The sequence below is a fragment of the Excalfactoria chinensis genome, chromosome 16 (assembly GCF_039878825.1).
Source record: "Excalfactoria chinensis isolate bCotChi1 chromosome 16, bCotChi1.hap2, whole genome shotgun sequence".
Lineage (NCBI taxonomy): Eukaryota > Metazoa > Chordata > Aves > Galliformes > Phasianidae > Excalfactoria > Excalfactoria chinensis.
In genome coordinates, this window is record NC_092840.1 from 1,028,377 (window position 1) to 1,045,578 (window position 17,202).

A 17,202-nucleotide genomic window follows, 5' to 3' on the forward strand; every position below is an offset into this window, starting at 1 on the left:
AAACTAGATTTTATACAGTTAAGAGGCAACCACATGGCTTTACCTCAGGAAGCAATCTTATAGCTTGTCTCTGCATGCCTATGACAGCAAGTTAGCTGTGCTTTCCTCAGAGTATACTTGTTCCCCAAGTGACTGGAAAATCATAAGATGAGACAAGCTTTGATGTTGCCTAAGAGATCTTCTAATACTTCCAAACTGTATACAACCATTTATCTTCTTTATAGAATCTCCTTAAAGGACTCCTCTGCTTGCTTTCAATTCTTCCTGGTTAAAAAAACAAGCTTGCCTGCCTGGAAACAGTCTCCCCTATCTATTAGAAGTAATTGCTCCATACTAGGATTGCAGCATCCTTCTGCCTTTTTATTTTTCCTTTTGTCAGGATTTAAGTCTACAGAGCACTCAATCAAACAAAGACTTACACCAAGCTCATCTTCATCTGAATTATCAAAGATATTATCTAGATCATGCAGTGATGGTGCGAGATCTGTCACCTGTGTGAGGCTACCAGAGCCTACTCGGCCTGCAGCATTGTCTTGTCGTGTATCTATCAGGAAGAAAGGAAATAATCAGTGAAAAACAGGAGCAAATTTTAAATCTCACTCTAAATAGAGAAGAACCAAGAATCACTGATGACCTTTTTCTATAACGTAGCCTACAAATAGCCTTGCAGCAAATTTTAAGCAGTGACAAAGAATCAACTGGGAAGAGCGACAAGTATAGCTATTGTTGAGCCTTATTATTCCAAAAATTATTATATAACAATATAAAAAGGACAAGCAGAATCAAGCTCCACATCAGAAACCGTTGGTAACTCTCATGTTACAGTAAAGCGTTCAGTATCATTTTTTCCTTTGAGATTTTATGGTGTACCTTTGAATATTTTTGCTTTACAGAATGCTTTTACTCACCAGCCTTAGGAGCAGAACTGAAAATAGACATGGCATCTTTTCCATCAGGAACTGGTGTAGAATGACCTGTTGCGGGGATTTCCTTGGTTCCAATTCCATCTTCTGACTATACAAAAATGCCAAGATTTTTTTAATGGATGTTAATTTCATCTATGTAAGCAAATGTCCTACTGTTTTTCCTATGTCAAGCTAAACTCGGAGCTCTCAGTTCAGGCAAAGAAGGGAAAGGAACACACTGATCTGCTGCTTATCTGCATATCAGGAAAAACATGATGCAGTATTGAGTATGATGTACAAAGGACTCCATACACCTCAGTTTACTTCAACAGGCAGTATAGGTATTTAGCACCCCAATTTCACTAGAAAATACATCTTCTAGAACATTGAGCAGGTACAAATGAGTGCATAGCCAGAGAATGAAACAGGTCCATAGTGAACAAGACATATAGGAAATACCATGTTTATGGGCCAGGTGACGGCCACTGAATGGTGATGAAATCGTTTTGGAAGATGACCTCTAAGGAAACATTCAAACTGCTATAACATCCCCATCACAAATCCTCTCAGTAAAAGGCTAAACTAATTTTGGACAAGGGAAGAAAGATGGATTTGGTTTGGGGAGATTTAAGCTTTACAGTGAAGTTATATATCGAACTGAAGAAAGTAAGGAAAACACCCTTTTGTCTCTACAAGTGAATATAAGGCTTGAAGCATTTTACTTCTTGCCTTCAACCTAGAACACACAGCTGGTCAAGCTGAATTTATACAAAGAGGATGAGTCCTGCTGAGAGCTGCAGGACATATACTGTCCTATATTATCATTATCCCAACAAGAACATGAATGATAAAGACTCTGAATTTCCATGTTACCTTGTTCTTTTTCAGCAGATCTTTTTCAGCCACAAGTTTGCATTTTTTATTGCCAGTGAAGCTGTACTTTATATCACCATCTTCAAAAGTGTAAGGATCACTAGCATCTCCCAAACCTTCTCCTGGTTGTTGTATTAGAGGCAAGGGGTCAAGATAGTTCAGTGTCTGCACTGGTTTCCGTTCTCCCAAAATCTTAAACCGTTTATTAGGTTGTGCTAAGAGCCTGAAAGCAAAAATAAGCAAGTAAACAAATCCATCATGAAACAAAACGTGTATCTTTTATAGCAGAGAAAAATAACAGCTCTTAAGATCTGTAGCTGTCACATACATATACAGCCCATGTCTCACTCCTTGATAGAGCAAGAATACATTCTTCCTCAAATAAGGGATGCATTTGCCTAAGCTCAGTATTAAATGCCGCACTGTATCAAGAACTTTTACTTCAGGACAATGAGAAAACAGTAAAATCTGTCACTAAATCAAAATACACATGACCTTTTTAGCCTAGAGAGCTCCACAGTAATTACCAAAATTAACACTGTCATCATCCAAAAGGATTACCTCAATTTTAGCTTAATCATTTTCATTAAATTCTCTTTGCTGCACTTTTTTTTTTTTTTCCCATTGTCAAAATGTAGAAGTAATTTTAAGCCTGTAGAAAATCAATTCAAATTCTCAGGCTAAAGCTGACATGAAATATCTTCACATACTGTGTCCAGGCCTGGGACCCCCAGCAGAAAAAAGATGCAGAGCTCTTGGAATGAGTCTAGAGGAGGGCCACTAAGATGATCAGAGGGCTGGAGCACCTCTCCTATGAGGAAAGGCTGAGGGAACTGTCCTGCTCAACTCTCTATAGGGACCTGCTTAAGCAGTAGGGTTGGTCTTGATGATCTCCAGTGGTCCCTCCCTATCCTTGAACAGTAAGGCTCCTGCCAAGCTCAAAGACCAGGTAATGGCTTCACAGCACTGGTGCCATTATAAAAATAAAAAAGTTAAGAAAAAAGCAGTAGCACATTTCTACTTAAATAGTGTTAACTCCTGCATACACCATCTTTGATGCTACAGGGAGTTCTGTGGTAAGTTCTGTCTCCTACACTCACATCATCCCTCAGGTTTTGATACCACAAGTGAAATCGAAGCTCACAACTGAAACAAGAATTTAATAAAAGCACCATTCCGGCCAATTTGCATTCTTACCTTTTCAGTGCAGTGCTGCCTGAGTTCGCTTCTTTCTTGGTATCATCTCTCTCACATGGAAGACATGGAGGCCTGAATTCTGGATCAGCGCTTGACGGGACGCTGTAAGTCCTCCACATATCTAGTGACTCATTGTTCTGAATTATCCCACAATATAATGCAGTCTCACTAACCTCTGCCATCAGAGGTAGCCTCTGTCCAACAAGAACTGTCCTCTCATCTAAGCTAGGCAATGGCTGAAGCTCCAGCCCACTGCCATAGAGTGCTGGGTTTACAGGTACAGAAGGTGGGTCCAGATTCTCTGCTTCCTGGCCTCTTGGCTGGGGGCTAAGTGTGGGAGGCAGAGGGGAAGAAGGGGAATGGGGTGAATCCATAGGATTCATATTAATTTGCTTGCTTGGATTTCTAGCAGGTATAGATAGCGGTTTCTCATATTTTCTGGAATTAGGGACTTCTAAAGAGGGTTCCATTCCTGCTAATCCCAGTTTTTGCCCTGATGTGTCCTGCTCCACGCATAGCTCTTCAGTCACAGAGGGCCGATGGTGAAATGGCATCATAGGCCTTTTTTGCAGTTTCTCGCCCTTGTCCTGTCTTTCTGTTGCTTTGTGCTTTGAAGAGGCAGGAGGTGGCAATGATGAAGACGATGATGTTCCCACACTGAATCCTGGTTGATTTATCGTTGGGGGGCGGCTGGAACCAGCAGCACAACGCTGTTTGAAAACCTTGTGCCTGAAAACAGAGGCAAAAGCAAGTCACTGCATGGTTCATCCTATTGTCTGCTCTAATGGAAAGAAGCCCAAAGAAGAGCACCAATCAATCTTATGTCTATTTTCGGTCTTTTAAGAGATACTGGAAGCACCACATGATCTGCACCAGGCAGTGCCCAATGTTGCTGCTTACTGTCAAAAGAAAAGGAAAAAGGAAAACCAGCTATGCCTCCATCAGCCAAAAAAATGGCAAATCATTTCAGCCATATCATCAGCTGTTGACTGTAATTCTGGCAAAACCCCTCTTGTAGTATTAAAATAAAACAAATAATCAACACTAAAGAAAAACAAGCACGATACCACAGGGGCTTGGTTAGCATGGCAGCGTTTCTATTTGAACACAAGGATGTCATTACATCTTTGAATACTTAAATATAACTTCATTAGGTCATATAAACATTTTTACAAGTCTAATAAATAGATGGTGACCTCAGGAATGAAGAATTTCAGTAGAAACTGTTTCGCAGGAATGTTCCAGCAGAAACAGTTTTTTCTGGCCATTTCTGGCACCTCTGATAATTCTACAAATCAATCAGTAGAAGTGGTGCTGCTGGTCTGTCTCTCCTATGCGAGTAGCACTGGAACTTCCAGTGTTCAAAAATGACAGATAATTGAATAAACTTCTGAAGTGCTCCTTTACTGTGCTCTGATTTCTTTTTCATCCTCTCACAGCGGTGACCGCGCTGCAAAGCTGCTCTGTTGTATCGGTGCCTTTTTGGTGTGATTGAAAGTGATTCTCAGGGAAATTTTTTTGTCTTTTTCCAAACAAATTCCTCAAATCAGGATGCACTGAAACTCAGGCAAGATGCAAACTCTTTCACTGATCTGTACCAGATGTTTATTAATTCTGAACCAACTCTACATAAGTTGCCATCTGAGCTTCTGCTCCTCTTCATCTTAATTTTAGCACTCCAGATCTTGGAGCTTTGAAGCTCCGAAAAGCCTGAAGGATGGGCTGATTACAAATGAGAAATGTTTGAGTGATTCTAGACCTTGGCTCTCTACTCTGAGACTATTTTTCCACTTAAGTTGCCTGCGACAAGTAGACAATGATAAGAGATGCTTGTTAATCACCTGAATGTGATTGATTTGTACAGTGTTAGAGTTTCCTCTTTTCTCAGCTAAAACGCAACCAACTTCTTAAAGGGTACCTCAATCTGAACTGAACTCTCTCAGCATGTGAAATGTTTCCTGTCTTTGAAGCTCACCTGGAACAAGAACAACTGACTCTTTGGGCTGGATCCACAAAATCCCAAGAAACAGTATTGTTAGGAACTTCCACTTCCAGATTTGCAGTTGTAATTTGATTCCTCCTAAGAAATAAACAATTGCTGTAGTGATTATCACGCTGTGTAAAACAAAACTCTAAATAAACAAGCCTGCATAAATTCACATATGTTGATCTCAAATAAAATTCTTATCTTCTACTTCACCTTTGAAATATAATTCTTTATTTAACAGTATTTCCCTCTAATACACCTAAAAACTTGTATGGGAGAATGGTACCAGCTCCATGTCAGATAGATGTTTGTCTGGGGTTTGAGAACAGACAATAAGATTCAAGCAATTTAGATTGAATCTGAAAATTCATCTGACATATTCAAATAGGAAACTGCATGGAAACAATAAAAAAAAATAAGGATTTCCAGGCATCTTGTGCCACGAATATATTTTAAGCAAGAAAGTAAAAATTTAAGCAATAAAGATTTGTGATGCTAAAAAGAATTCATATCCTTATCAGAAGGAAATGTAATCCAGCTCCTTAAACATTATCATTGGAGTTCTAAATATCAAACACACCCTCTAGTCACCCCACTTTCAGTCTAGTAACTACAAGTGGAGCTAGAAACTGCAGGCATTAGATCTGAAAACACCTCAAAGCACCTTGTATAAATTTTTAACCTCGAAGTCTGACACAGCCAAGATACACGACTGCAAATGCAGCATGAACAGCGTTAAAGAGTTTTCAGTGGAACACAACAACAACTTTTCTTTGATAATGCTGCATTACAATATTAGCTTTGATTAGTGGCAAAAAAAATCTGTCAGGAATAACATCTAAGGAAAAATTATTAATATTTTAACTACATCTTATATGGTATTAATAAGGAGTACTGCCTTACTTGGACTGTGACCTGTTGAGAATGCATTCCTTCCAGACACGGTGAACCATATGATTGTGAAATTTTGGAGTAATCTTGCTTGATTTCTTTGGACTGTGTACAGTAACTGCCCCCTCCTGTACAGCTGAATGGCTGATACTGCTCTGAGAGCATCCACTTTCTCCTACAGGATAAATTAAGCAGTCATTATTTGAAAGCAGAAATCATTATTTATACTCAAAATAAAACCTCAATGAAGAAATGAATGGAACACCGTGACACTACTTCTTTATATTAAGCCTGAACTGAAATACCAAAATCAAAACTTGCTACAGTGAGGTCTTACAGTTTAGATGCACACTATTACAGACCAGTATATCAACTGATTGTTCATATATACAACTAAAATAACATGTGAGGCTCTCAGCTGTACTGCGCAATTAGTATCATATTTCATAGAACTGAAAATATTACTCAACATGTTAATAACCTGAACATTCTTATTTACACTCTGCGCTTCATTTACTTCTGTCTGTGAGAACCTTATCAGCTGTTGCATAAGCAGATGTTTCTTTTTCTACTAGGCACTACGGTTTTGTTTAGATTAGCTGAAATCCAAGAGTCGTCTTTAAAAGCAAATCCTGGAACAGCAGAGGGAGCTTTAGGCTCATTTGGTTCAGTCACTGCGCTCTGGATGGAAAACTAAGTAAGGATACGCTGCATCTTAACAAGGTCAAATCAGTGTACAGAACACTTTGTCCTTCTGCCTGACACAATTTAAAAAGCCTTAAGAAGGAAATGCTGGTGTACTCACTGCCATACATCGCTACATCTAATAAGGCAGTTCTGCTGACTTCTATTAGGTGATGTTCAAAATCCAGCTTCTACAATTGCACACAAGCCACCCAATCCCATATCTTCCATTCTTCATGCTTACAGTTACTTTCTCCACCCAGAACTTTCCTGCTTCTCTTTTCACATAGCATTCTGACAAAAGAGAGGCGGTCAAAAGTATATTCCTACACATACTGAGGTCAGTGACTAATGATCTATGTCGCTGGCTTTCAAATGTTCCACATTGAAATGTACTGGTAATAAAAAACATAAAAATCAGATAAAAACTTCAAGAATTAGCACATTTGCTCCTTTTCAGGGGGGAAACGTATGTAAACAAATAAATGTAATGTACACACGTATGCATTCCATAAGCTAATAGCAGGGTGGATGTAACTGCCAGTGTGAAAGAAGTGATGGAGAGGGAAGAATTGGAGGTAAGGGAGGATAACCGAGAGCCTACAAGAGCTTTGAGACTGCATTTGTGTGCACTAACAATTTTTTTTCCCCAAAATTAATATCCTTTATACCACACTCTGGTTCTACACCTGGAAGAAATCCCATTCTATAATTCCAGTGGAAAACTGTTTCTCTGCGTACATTAGAGACATCTACAGAAAGTGTGGTTGGAAGAGATCTGAAGAGATCATGAAGCCCATCCCCTCCTTTGTCCCTGATCAACTGCAACCTTATTTCAGAAAACACTATTTGACTAACCCACTCTGAAAGAGAGAAAGAAAAAAAAGAAGAAAAACCAACCCAACCCACCCACCTCTCTGCTCATGGTAGATTCCCACCAGCCAATTATTCTAACACTTCTCTCAGAGAAAGTTTTTCCCAATGTTTAACCTAGATTTGCTTCGCTCTAGTTTAGATTCATTACATTCTGGTTGCAGAGAAAAGATTATTATTTTTCCCCTTTTATGTCTCTGAAGACTGTTAGACTGTCTCTCCTTCAAATTTCTCTAGACTAAACAGCCTCAATTCTTTCCATCTTTCCCTGCGGGCCCTGTTTGCAAAAATCTATCATCATTTATACTGCGCTTTTCTGGACTCCATTCAATTTGTCCACATCTTTGCTTAATAATGGTGTTCAAAAGTAGACGTGGAACTACACCCACGTTTTTACCAGGATGGAGCAGAACTGAAGGATTATCCACATGCTTCAGATTAACCCAGTTTATGTACCCATTTACCAGTTCTGCACAGCACGATGTGCTTTTCTGATCCATTTCTCTAATTTGTCAAGATCTTTAAAAATGGTAAATGATACAATATAATGGAATCCTTTCTCTGGGGAAGCACCAGTTCATATTGCTCTCTTAAACAACAGCAGAGATCAAACAGAAATGGTGGCTGCCAGATTGAACAATATTAACATTTTTTTAGACTTGAATAGTTACAAAAACTGTAAAGCAGAATTCCCTTGTGATATCACGTAAGTTTAACAGGGATCTGAACATTTTAAAAACACAATGGCAATTTTTCACATGCCTTCAAAATGTTGTTTTGAACAAAATCCACTGAGTTCTTTTTGCTGTATCTGATAATTCACTTTTTTTCCCCCTTTATCATCTCAGATACCTGCACACAAACATACATTTCACTCCTCTATGGCTAAGACTCTGTTCCCCCATTCTCACCTGAAACTGTGATACAGAGTTAGTTACAGCATAACCCCTCCAACAACAACTAATGCAAAGGGCTCAATTGTGTTTGAGATAACAATAGACAGTATATATACATTTGATTTTTGAGGGGCAACCTGATACACATATGTAGTTCTAAAGAGGCAAGATATTGAGGATCTCATCATAGCCTTCCAGTATTTGAAGGGAATGTATAAGCAGGAGGGGGAACAGCTTTTTACGAGGGTGGATAGTGACAGGACAAGGGGGAATGCTTTTAAACCAAGACAGGAGAGGTTTAGGTTAGATATTAGGAGAAGTTTTTCACACAGAGGGTGGCAATGCACTGGAACAGGTTGCCCAAGGAGGCTGTGGATGCCCCATCCCTGCAGGCATTCATGGCCAGGCTGGATGTGGCTCTCAGCAGCCTGGTCTGGTGGTTGGCGACCCTGCACATAGCTTGGGGATTGATACTGGATGATCACTGCGGTCCTTTTCAACACAGGCCATTCTATGATTCTATGTTCTAGCATCATATCTATCAAGCATGAAGATGAAGATGACTTCTGAGATCAGAACCACAATGGAACCAATCGCACAGCAGGGTGCATTCTAAGCAGACAGAAGAGGCAATGGAGTGGCAGGCATTGTGCAGCACCCTGTGTACTGTGCACAGAGCATGGAATCTCATGTCAGCCCTCATTTGAGAGGCCAGTTCTTCATCACCATGCCTGTAGACTTATGAATTTCTTTTGAACTGCCCCAAACTAAAACCTAATGGTGGTAGGTAAAAAGAGTAGCTCATATTTGCATGTTAATATTATACAAACATGATTAATTAGTGAAACGCAGTATTTCTAGCTTTGTACAAAAAGAACTACATACTGATCACTACACCCTTATATAACAATAAATCAACACTCATCTCAGTGCAAAAAAAACACACTACTTCAGAACCACACACAAAATCCACCTATAACACTGGCATAATCTAGTCTGCCACGTATTTGCAATACTGCACAAAGATAATGCTGTTACACAAAACAAAGCTGGACAGAATTCTCAAAGTTTCATTTAAAAGTGTGTCTTTTTCAGGAGTTTTTAAACCATCAGTTTTCATTTATCACAGACCTATGGAAAAAGCTGTCTCTTAAATCTCAGTCTAATTCCTGTCTTTTATCTGCTACTTTTCACACAGTTATCTTCATATATGCAGAGATGAAATAGCAACTCTAGGCTGTTAGGCTTATTGCTTACCCATAACAGCCTGCTCTGGAGAAGTGGGTGGAGTGAGAGGCATTCCACAGGTACTAGAAGGATCTTTCATGCTTCCAAGCCCCTGCTGCCCCACATTTATATGGCCTCCAGTACTGGCAGTGTTTTGTGACATGGGGATGTCACTCTGGGAGATGAGAACAAAGGCTGAAGGATACACCATCCTTACACCACCTATAACGAAATGCAAAAACAAAAGTCTTAAACATAACATACAATATTCAGCAGCTGTAGCTGCTTCCACTCGTTTTCAATGTCAATTAGGCAAGACTTGTCTGAAATACAACGAGCTAAGGAATTTTACATACTAATAAACATTCAACCTTCTATAACCAGCACAGGGATGAAACAAGGAGCTTGATAATGTGAATAATAGCATGTGGGATACAGGGAGTAAAGAAGCTTGAGGCAAGATAACTAGTCAGATGTTCCAGTGTCAAGAGAGCTACAAGAGAAGATAGGAAAATTATAATAGCTGTTTCTGATTAATTAGATTTTTTTTTAAAAGCATGTGGAAGAAAATAATGCTTCAGGCAGAAAACTGAAACTTACCAACAATGACTTCAACTGCCACAGGGAAATCATTGTCATATCCCAGCTCTTCTTCCTCTTTCATGCCTTCTTTTTTCTTCAGCACCATAGGGTAAAAATACTGCCATTCCTCCATGAGCTTACGTGTTGCTGGGTCTGACATCTTATATGACTGACCCGTGAGTGTACCATTCAAACCATAAGGACTCACCAAAACTGCAAAAGAAGAGTAAGAGTGCTTACAGTACGTACATTTCAACTACCTGTCAGCCATCCTCTTGGCTCACTATTCCCTTTGTATGCTGATTTAAGGATCTGTCTTCAAGGAAAAACCACTGGAAAATCAGTTAGGGGTGGGAATTTAAGGCTTCATAACACTGCACCAGCATCTTGTATGGCTGTCCTTACCGAGCTAAAAGCAGACCTTTTTGCAGTTTAGGATAAATAAATTTGTTATGGATATTATTAAGTGTACTAGAACACTCACTGGTAAAGGGATGACCATATGTGGAAATAATAGGAGATAGACATTTAACAATAGCTTTTACCAGCAACACATGGTACTAAGGCCTTCTCAGTGTTAAAACAGATAGAGAACCAAACCTGAAGAAGACCACAGTTGCAACAAATAGGGATAACAGAAGTATTCCCGTTTGAACTTCATTTTGCTTTTAGTTATATTTTATTTAAGACAGCAAGGAACTTAATTTGCTGAAATAACATCTGAAGTGGTGTAAGAGTCTGCTGCTCTGTTAAAACTTCACATCTTGCAAAGAAATATTTTTCAAACAAGTTTCTCTGAACACTCATTTTCTAGTCTGTGGGTTTTGCTTCATTTCAGTGCTTAATTTTATAAAGATCTCTTGCTTTAATTGCTTTGAAATTATAATTCCAGACTGCAATGACTCAAGGACTGATATACTCTAAATTTTAGAGGCAGAGCACTGCACTGCAATTGCATCATGAATTTAAGCAGCTTTAACTTAATTCTGTAAAACCCTGATTTTATGATTCTACGATTCTAATTGCTTACACGGGCAAATACATAGTCATAGGTGCATCAACATTTCATTCTTTCTGATGCATTTTCAACCCTGCTTAATATTTGTATACCTATACTATTTAAGTTACAGGTTTGAAACCGCTGATGGAAACACCACTCAAGAAGAAGTACATTCATTCTTTAAAATAATAAGTAATTCACCTTTAAAAAGCAAATTACTACACATGCGTACTTTCTGAGACAACATTCATAAACAGAAAGCTCTAGAGAATTTGCACATCATTTATGTCTAGCTATAGTTTTGAGATGCTACCAACATTTTCCTTTATGTCCCCGCCTTCCTGAATTGAAACTGAACTGTTTGAAGAGTTATTTATTTTAATTCATCTCTGAAGATAACACCACTGGGAGCAGGTTCCTCCCACACGGGAGTGAGGTTTAAATGGACCACATTCCCCAAAACACCTCCCTTACCTTGGAATGGTGATGGAGAGGACTGGGCCATCTGGATATGCTCTTCGTTGATCAGGTAGATTGGCTGGTGCTGAGCAATCTCCACGCTGGTGCACACATTGCTTTCCCCATGAAGAAAGAATGTGAAGGCACACGACAAATGCTCACTGGAGATGGGGGGAGACAAAAGAGAAAGGAATTTATTAACACATTAGTGAACTCATAGGAGCTAGTGATTTCATAGCCTTAAGAAGCTAAAACACACTCTTGTCACTTGTAGCCACTGAGTACAAGTTAATCAACTGTCTGATAACCAGGTACAACAGCAGCACCCATTGCTAAACAACTGTTTAGCAGAGCTGGCATCTATCTGAAAGATTTGTTACCCTGCTTGTTTCAATTAGTAAGATCTCTACAAACAAAAGGGACTTTATCTGGAACTCAAGAGACAAAGAGCATTCAGAAATAACAGCAGTTCTTCAAAATCAACTCTGCAGCTGATTCAAGCTGCAACAGAAACAGGAGAGAAACAGGAAAGGTGTCTGTGAAACACCTTCTGAGACCCTGTGCAGAAAAAATAAGAGCACATGAATAGTACCAGAAGCTGACAATGGTCTAAGATGAACTGTGGTTTTGTCACTATTAAACTTAATTTGAGGTGGATGGTATTTAAAACTTTCCCACTTTGTTCTACCTACAAAATAGCCTCCCAACATCGCTAACTATTTGCTGGAAAATCCCCTGCCACAAAGCCACAAAAAAAAAAACCAAAACACATTTCATGCTTCCGATTTATCATTTTAACCACCTATAAATTGTTAAAGCTGAAGAGGCAGTTAATGCAGTGACTCTTCAGCCCAATACAGAGCTGCACACAGCATGTGAGCTGCTGCTGCCTTTGGCACCGGGCCGGCCATGATACAGCCTGCATTAACAACCTTCACCAGAAAGAAACACAGCCAACTGCAGCAATTCCACTTGAGTATTTAAGACAACCAAGTGCTCAACTACTGTCAGTTATGTTTAAACAAAGGCACTGATGGTGTAGAACAGGAAGACATATTAATCTCAATAACCTCTGAATGATTCCATGCGTCATGTAGAACAAGATACTGCCCTGCACTGTGAGCCTCCAGCACTGGCACAGGGAAACAGAAAATGGTCAGATGAGAAAATCCAGAGAGAAAGGGTTACTTCTATTACAGATTGGTGCTATCATTCTGTCCTCAGAACTACTTTGCACCAATCAATTAATGCTACGAAATGAAAGGTTTTATTAGATTTTCATTTTCATGAGGGAAAGAAATGTCAGGTCATTGCGCTCCAGTATCAGTGTTGTAGAAATAAACTGCTCGTTAATTTACAAGGCAAGTGGCAGATGAACAGAATGGCTTCAGGTGTTTCTGTCCATCTACCTTCCCTGCCCCATGTAAAAGGAAAAACCAAATGAGAATGGATTGTGTTCACCAATGACAAAAAAATCAACTGTTTAATCACAGCCCATTACATCCTCAACATAGGACAAATATAAAGACGACTCTAATAAATAAAAAGAGGATGAGAAATCTGGTCTGAGATCAAGCGGGGATAATCCCAGCAGAGAAATCCATATGCAGCAGGTCAGCCTCTCTAAAGGAGAAAAAGCTGTTTGTTAAGTCGTCATTTTCAGCTCCTGTCTTTAGGATATTACACAGAAATCCCACTGATTCTGCATGCTCCTTGCAGTGTTGGACTGCAAAAGTCCCGCCTGTCTTCCATAGAACAGAAGGAAAAGACCACAAAGTAATAATGATCAAGGCCTGGGGACTTCCTACATTCCTAATAAGCTTCCAGCAGACTCTGAGCAAAACATTCACTTTAGTAACAAAGATGGATTTTATTTTAAGAAAACAGCATCACAGCACTGTGAGGTCCTCCAATGAGGAATGCGTGCTCCGGCCAGCGACATTCCTGGCTTCAGTGCATCTCACACAGCTCCCCAAACGCCAAGCTGCAGAATTCACTCCTGCTGCGGATGGGAGACGCCGCTGAGCAGGATTCACACAAAGCTCACTGAGCTACACACAGCCTTTGGGAACAGTGGCAGCTCTTCAGATGCATTACACATCAGAGCTGCACGACTGGCTCCGGAGCTCAGTGGGGCCTTACAGCAGGGTGTTACCAATGCCCTGTGCCTGTGACAGAGCTCAAGCTCTTGCAGAGAGGCTCTTGCGGCCTGCCCAAGGCCCTGACCCTCCGGCACAGGGTCCAAAACAGAAAGCTGACAACCACTTAAGCATCTGATGAATTAAAAGAGCCCACACAGTTGGAAGTATATAAACTTCTTTAAGCCCTGGGCACAGTGTGAAGTCGAAATGCTTAGTGACACTCGTGAGCTGAGCATGATGCACACCTTGGCCGGATGCATTCAGCTAACCACCTCTAAGGGTGTGAGGTGTAATCCCTGCTGGCTTTGCTCAGGCACACAGTCAGTGCCACCGGAGACAGTGGTTGTTGCCATGGTCTTCCATCACAAAATTGCAATACAGGTTTCCATAAGACCTTTGTTATTTTTATCCTACCCTTGTAACCATTAAACTATTAAATTCCTAAAGGAACGCCGATAGTGCCTGTGTTACCCTATGCAGGCTCTGAGGTCTCACTGCAGAAACTCACCCCTCCTTCACAGCTGACTGACAGCCTCCACAGTTACGGCGTGCCATTCCCAAACGGAGTGCTTGATGTTATTTCCAGCTAGAACTGCATTTAGACCAAGTTCTAAAACTGCTGAGCACTGCAGCCTTGAGCCAGCAAATTCTTGAGCATACACTTTAAGGACTATTTCCATTATATTTACTGAGGGAGAGACTTGCTAATATTAAAAACATTAGTTAAATAGAAGGATTCTATTAATAGAAATACAAGGAAAAAAATACCACACCTCAGTTCCACACTGACAGTTATTCCATGTCAGTTCACTTAATCGTACTTTCAATCTGTTCTCTGTGTTCTAATTTCCAACAAGGAAGGAAGGAAGTTGATAAGAAAAAGCCCCAAAGAGAAACAGCAATGCCATATAATCTGTTGTAACACAAGAAAATGCCTGTGCTCTTCTCATTGCTATCAGCTCTTCTGTGTTATTTTCCCCAATTCGTCATACAAAGAAGATGCATAACATATAAAACTCTTTCAATAAAGAGCATTTGCATGAATCAGACCTTCAATCTGGCACCTCATCACCACAACTGACAACAACCGTCCTTCAGATTATTTTCTCTGGGCCTTCATTACCTTAAACAACCTCAGAGATAGTCAGAAAGGTAACCATTGCTTGTTCATGTAATATTTAGGACCTCTTTCTGAGCACCAATCCCTAGGTGACTATAAAGGACTTAAAGGGAAATACATGAAGTTAAATTTATGTACATATAAAAATCAGACAAGAACTATGAAAACAACCAGGTTTAAACTACACAAAACTGGCAGAGAAAGAACATCTGATGGATTTACTGTCTTACTCTTCCTCCATGTTGTAGGTTTATATAAACACCCAATGAAAGCTCAGCTGGTCTGCATTCAAACTTTAAAGAGCTTATTCTCACACAATCTCAGTGAAGAAAATGCTAAAGAAATGCATTTCATAACAGAGTTCTGAACACATGTACCAAGTGGGAACATGTACAAGAGGAACAGATCAAGCACTCCGACAAATGTTATTATCTCTCACTCTAAATTAAGACTGTATGTATTGTTGCAAAATTTCTTGTTACCAGTGCACCTCCTCAGTTGTCACCAGCACCTCTCACAAGGCTCACACCCCTCACTCCCCCCCCTCCCACAACACACGGGGGCACAGGGGATCTGCAGGTTGTACTCTGATTGACAACAACAATCTGCAGCATGATGAGGCTATGGCAGTGCGGGTGCTAGTCCACGCCGGTGGAACTGCTGCATATCCCATTAGCCAACACTTGGAGGAGTAATTATATTGTAGTCTTTTTAGATGTACTTCATGTCTTTGCTGGAGGAAAGGTCATGTCCAGAGCACATAACCTTCTCTATACACAGCATAAACTGCTCTCCATGCTGGCTGGTTATGAAGTCTGAGATTAAGACAGTCCTGTTCTTTTTTTCATGACCTTAATAAGGATGGACTGAGCCACACACAGAGCAATGCTGCTGCACCCTACAAATGCTGTACTGCAACACTACAGCAGCTGAGGAGGGAAGTTTTCACCCTCTTGGACAGAAAATCACCAGGCTTTTACCATACAGATCCTGCACAGAGGAACATGTTCTGCAGTAACAGCCACTATAGTTCTCCCTTAATACTATACTTATATAGAAGTAGAAAAGTTATGTCTGGCACTGTGCTGATGAGGCACTGGCACAGGATGCCCAGAGAGGTGATGGATGCCCCATCCTTGGAGGTACCTAAGGTGGCTGGATGGGGCTCTGAGCACCTACTGAGCCATAGACATCCCTGTTCATTGCAGGGGGGGGGGTTGGACCAGATGACCTTTAAGGGTCTCTGCCAACTCAGACAATTCTATAACTGTATGATAAGACCCAGGATCTTGTGATTCAGGAAATACAGTTGTGATCACACCTCTATTGCAGGAAAGAATACAGTCTTTACAGTAAAATCCAAAAATAGTGTAAGGAAAGAAAAATAAAGGTGATTAAAGAGACATCCATGCTGATGCTCATTTTCAATGGAAATTCTAAACTTCCTTAGGAAAAAATGAGCATGCCCTTAACAACATCAGAAATTTGCTCTTAACTGTACCACTCTCAGCAGATGTGTTGAAAACAAAAGCACAGTTGTTGTTAATAACAACAAAATGAACTACGTTGACCAGTTGTCAGAATGGACACAATCTTTCTTGCCGTAGCATACTTAAAGAACAGCAACAAGAAAAACTGCATTTAAAATTTCTAACATCAGTGCTGCCATCATCCTTCTGACCTGTCCATTTACCACCTCACCTTCATCACGGCTCAATGGATTTAGACACAGCATGAAACAGATTCCACTGGAAAATTCATTTCCACCAAAGATCTAATTCTCCGCATAGTGGGACTGCAGCTGGACAAGCACATATATCCAAAATGACACACGGTACTCATGGTACTAAGTTACATGTTAGGTTACACGTAACTCACAAAAGCTATGCTGTGCTCTTGGCATTTCATCCAATAAAGGGGGCATAAAATCACCTCTGAATTGTTATGAGCAGTTCTGCTCTGCAGACCGGGACTGAAAAACATCCTTCTGAGTATTAATAACCAAAAATCAAGAACAAGCCTGACTAATGCTGATGGAGACCGGCCAACCAACTGCTCCATTCTTTTTCAGCCTAAGGCATAAACTGACCTTTTCTCAGCAGCTCAGTACTGCAAAGCTTAAACCCTGGATCGCCCTAAATTACACTTCCTTGCTAATTTTATCACAGATCATGCAGCTCTCAATCACCTGGTCTCACCAAGCAAGCGGCATTAGAATCACCAACCAGCACATTTGTAACTCATTGGGGTGTCCCAGAGCCACAGGGAAACTGAAACCTTGAGAAGAGGCAGCTGCCCCCATTCCCCACAAAGGTGCTGCCAGCAGCCATACAGAAGTGATATCCTTCCCCTGCACAATGGACTAGG

At 40.3% G+C, this 17,202-nt stretch overlaps 1 protein-coding gene across 6 annotated transcripts in view; it reads right to left on the reverse strand.

Annotated features, from left to right (window-relative positions):
• The window catches only part of MED13L (mediator complex subunit 13L), a 168,690-nt gene that overhangs the window by 36,004 nt on the left and 115,484 nt on the right, over window positions 1-17,202 (reverse strand). For all 6 annotated transcript variants that reach the window (XM_072351113.1, XM_072351112.1, XM_072351116.1 and 3 more), the window contains 9 exons: window positions 11,590-11,735; window positions 10,134-10,328; window positions 9,564-9,755; window positions 5,866-6,028; window positions 4,951-5,055; window positions 2,976-3,704; window positions 1,779-2,001; window positions 909-1,014; window positions 420-544 (listed from right to left, as the gene is read on the reverse strand). In XM_072351113.1, the coding sequence (XP_072207214.1) occupies window positions 420-544; window positions 909-1,014; window positions 1,779-2,001; window positions 2,976-3,704; window positions 4,951-5,055; window positions 5,866-6,028; window positions 9,564-9,755; window positions 10,134-10,328; window positions 11,590-11,735 (1,984 nt within the window). The remainder of the gene's footprint in view (window positions 1-419; window positions 545-908; window positions 1,015-1,778; window positions 2,002-2,975; window positions 3,705-4,950; window positions 5,056-5,865; window positions 6,029-9,563; window positions 9,756-10,133; window positions 10,329-11,589; window positions 11,736-17,202) is intronic.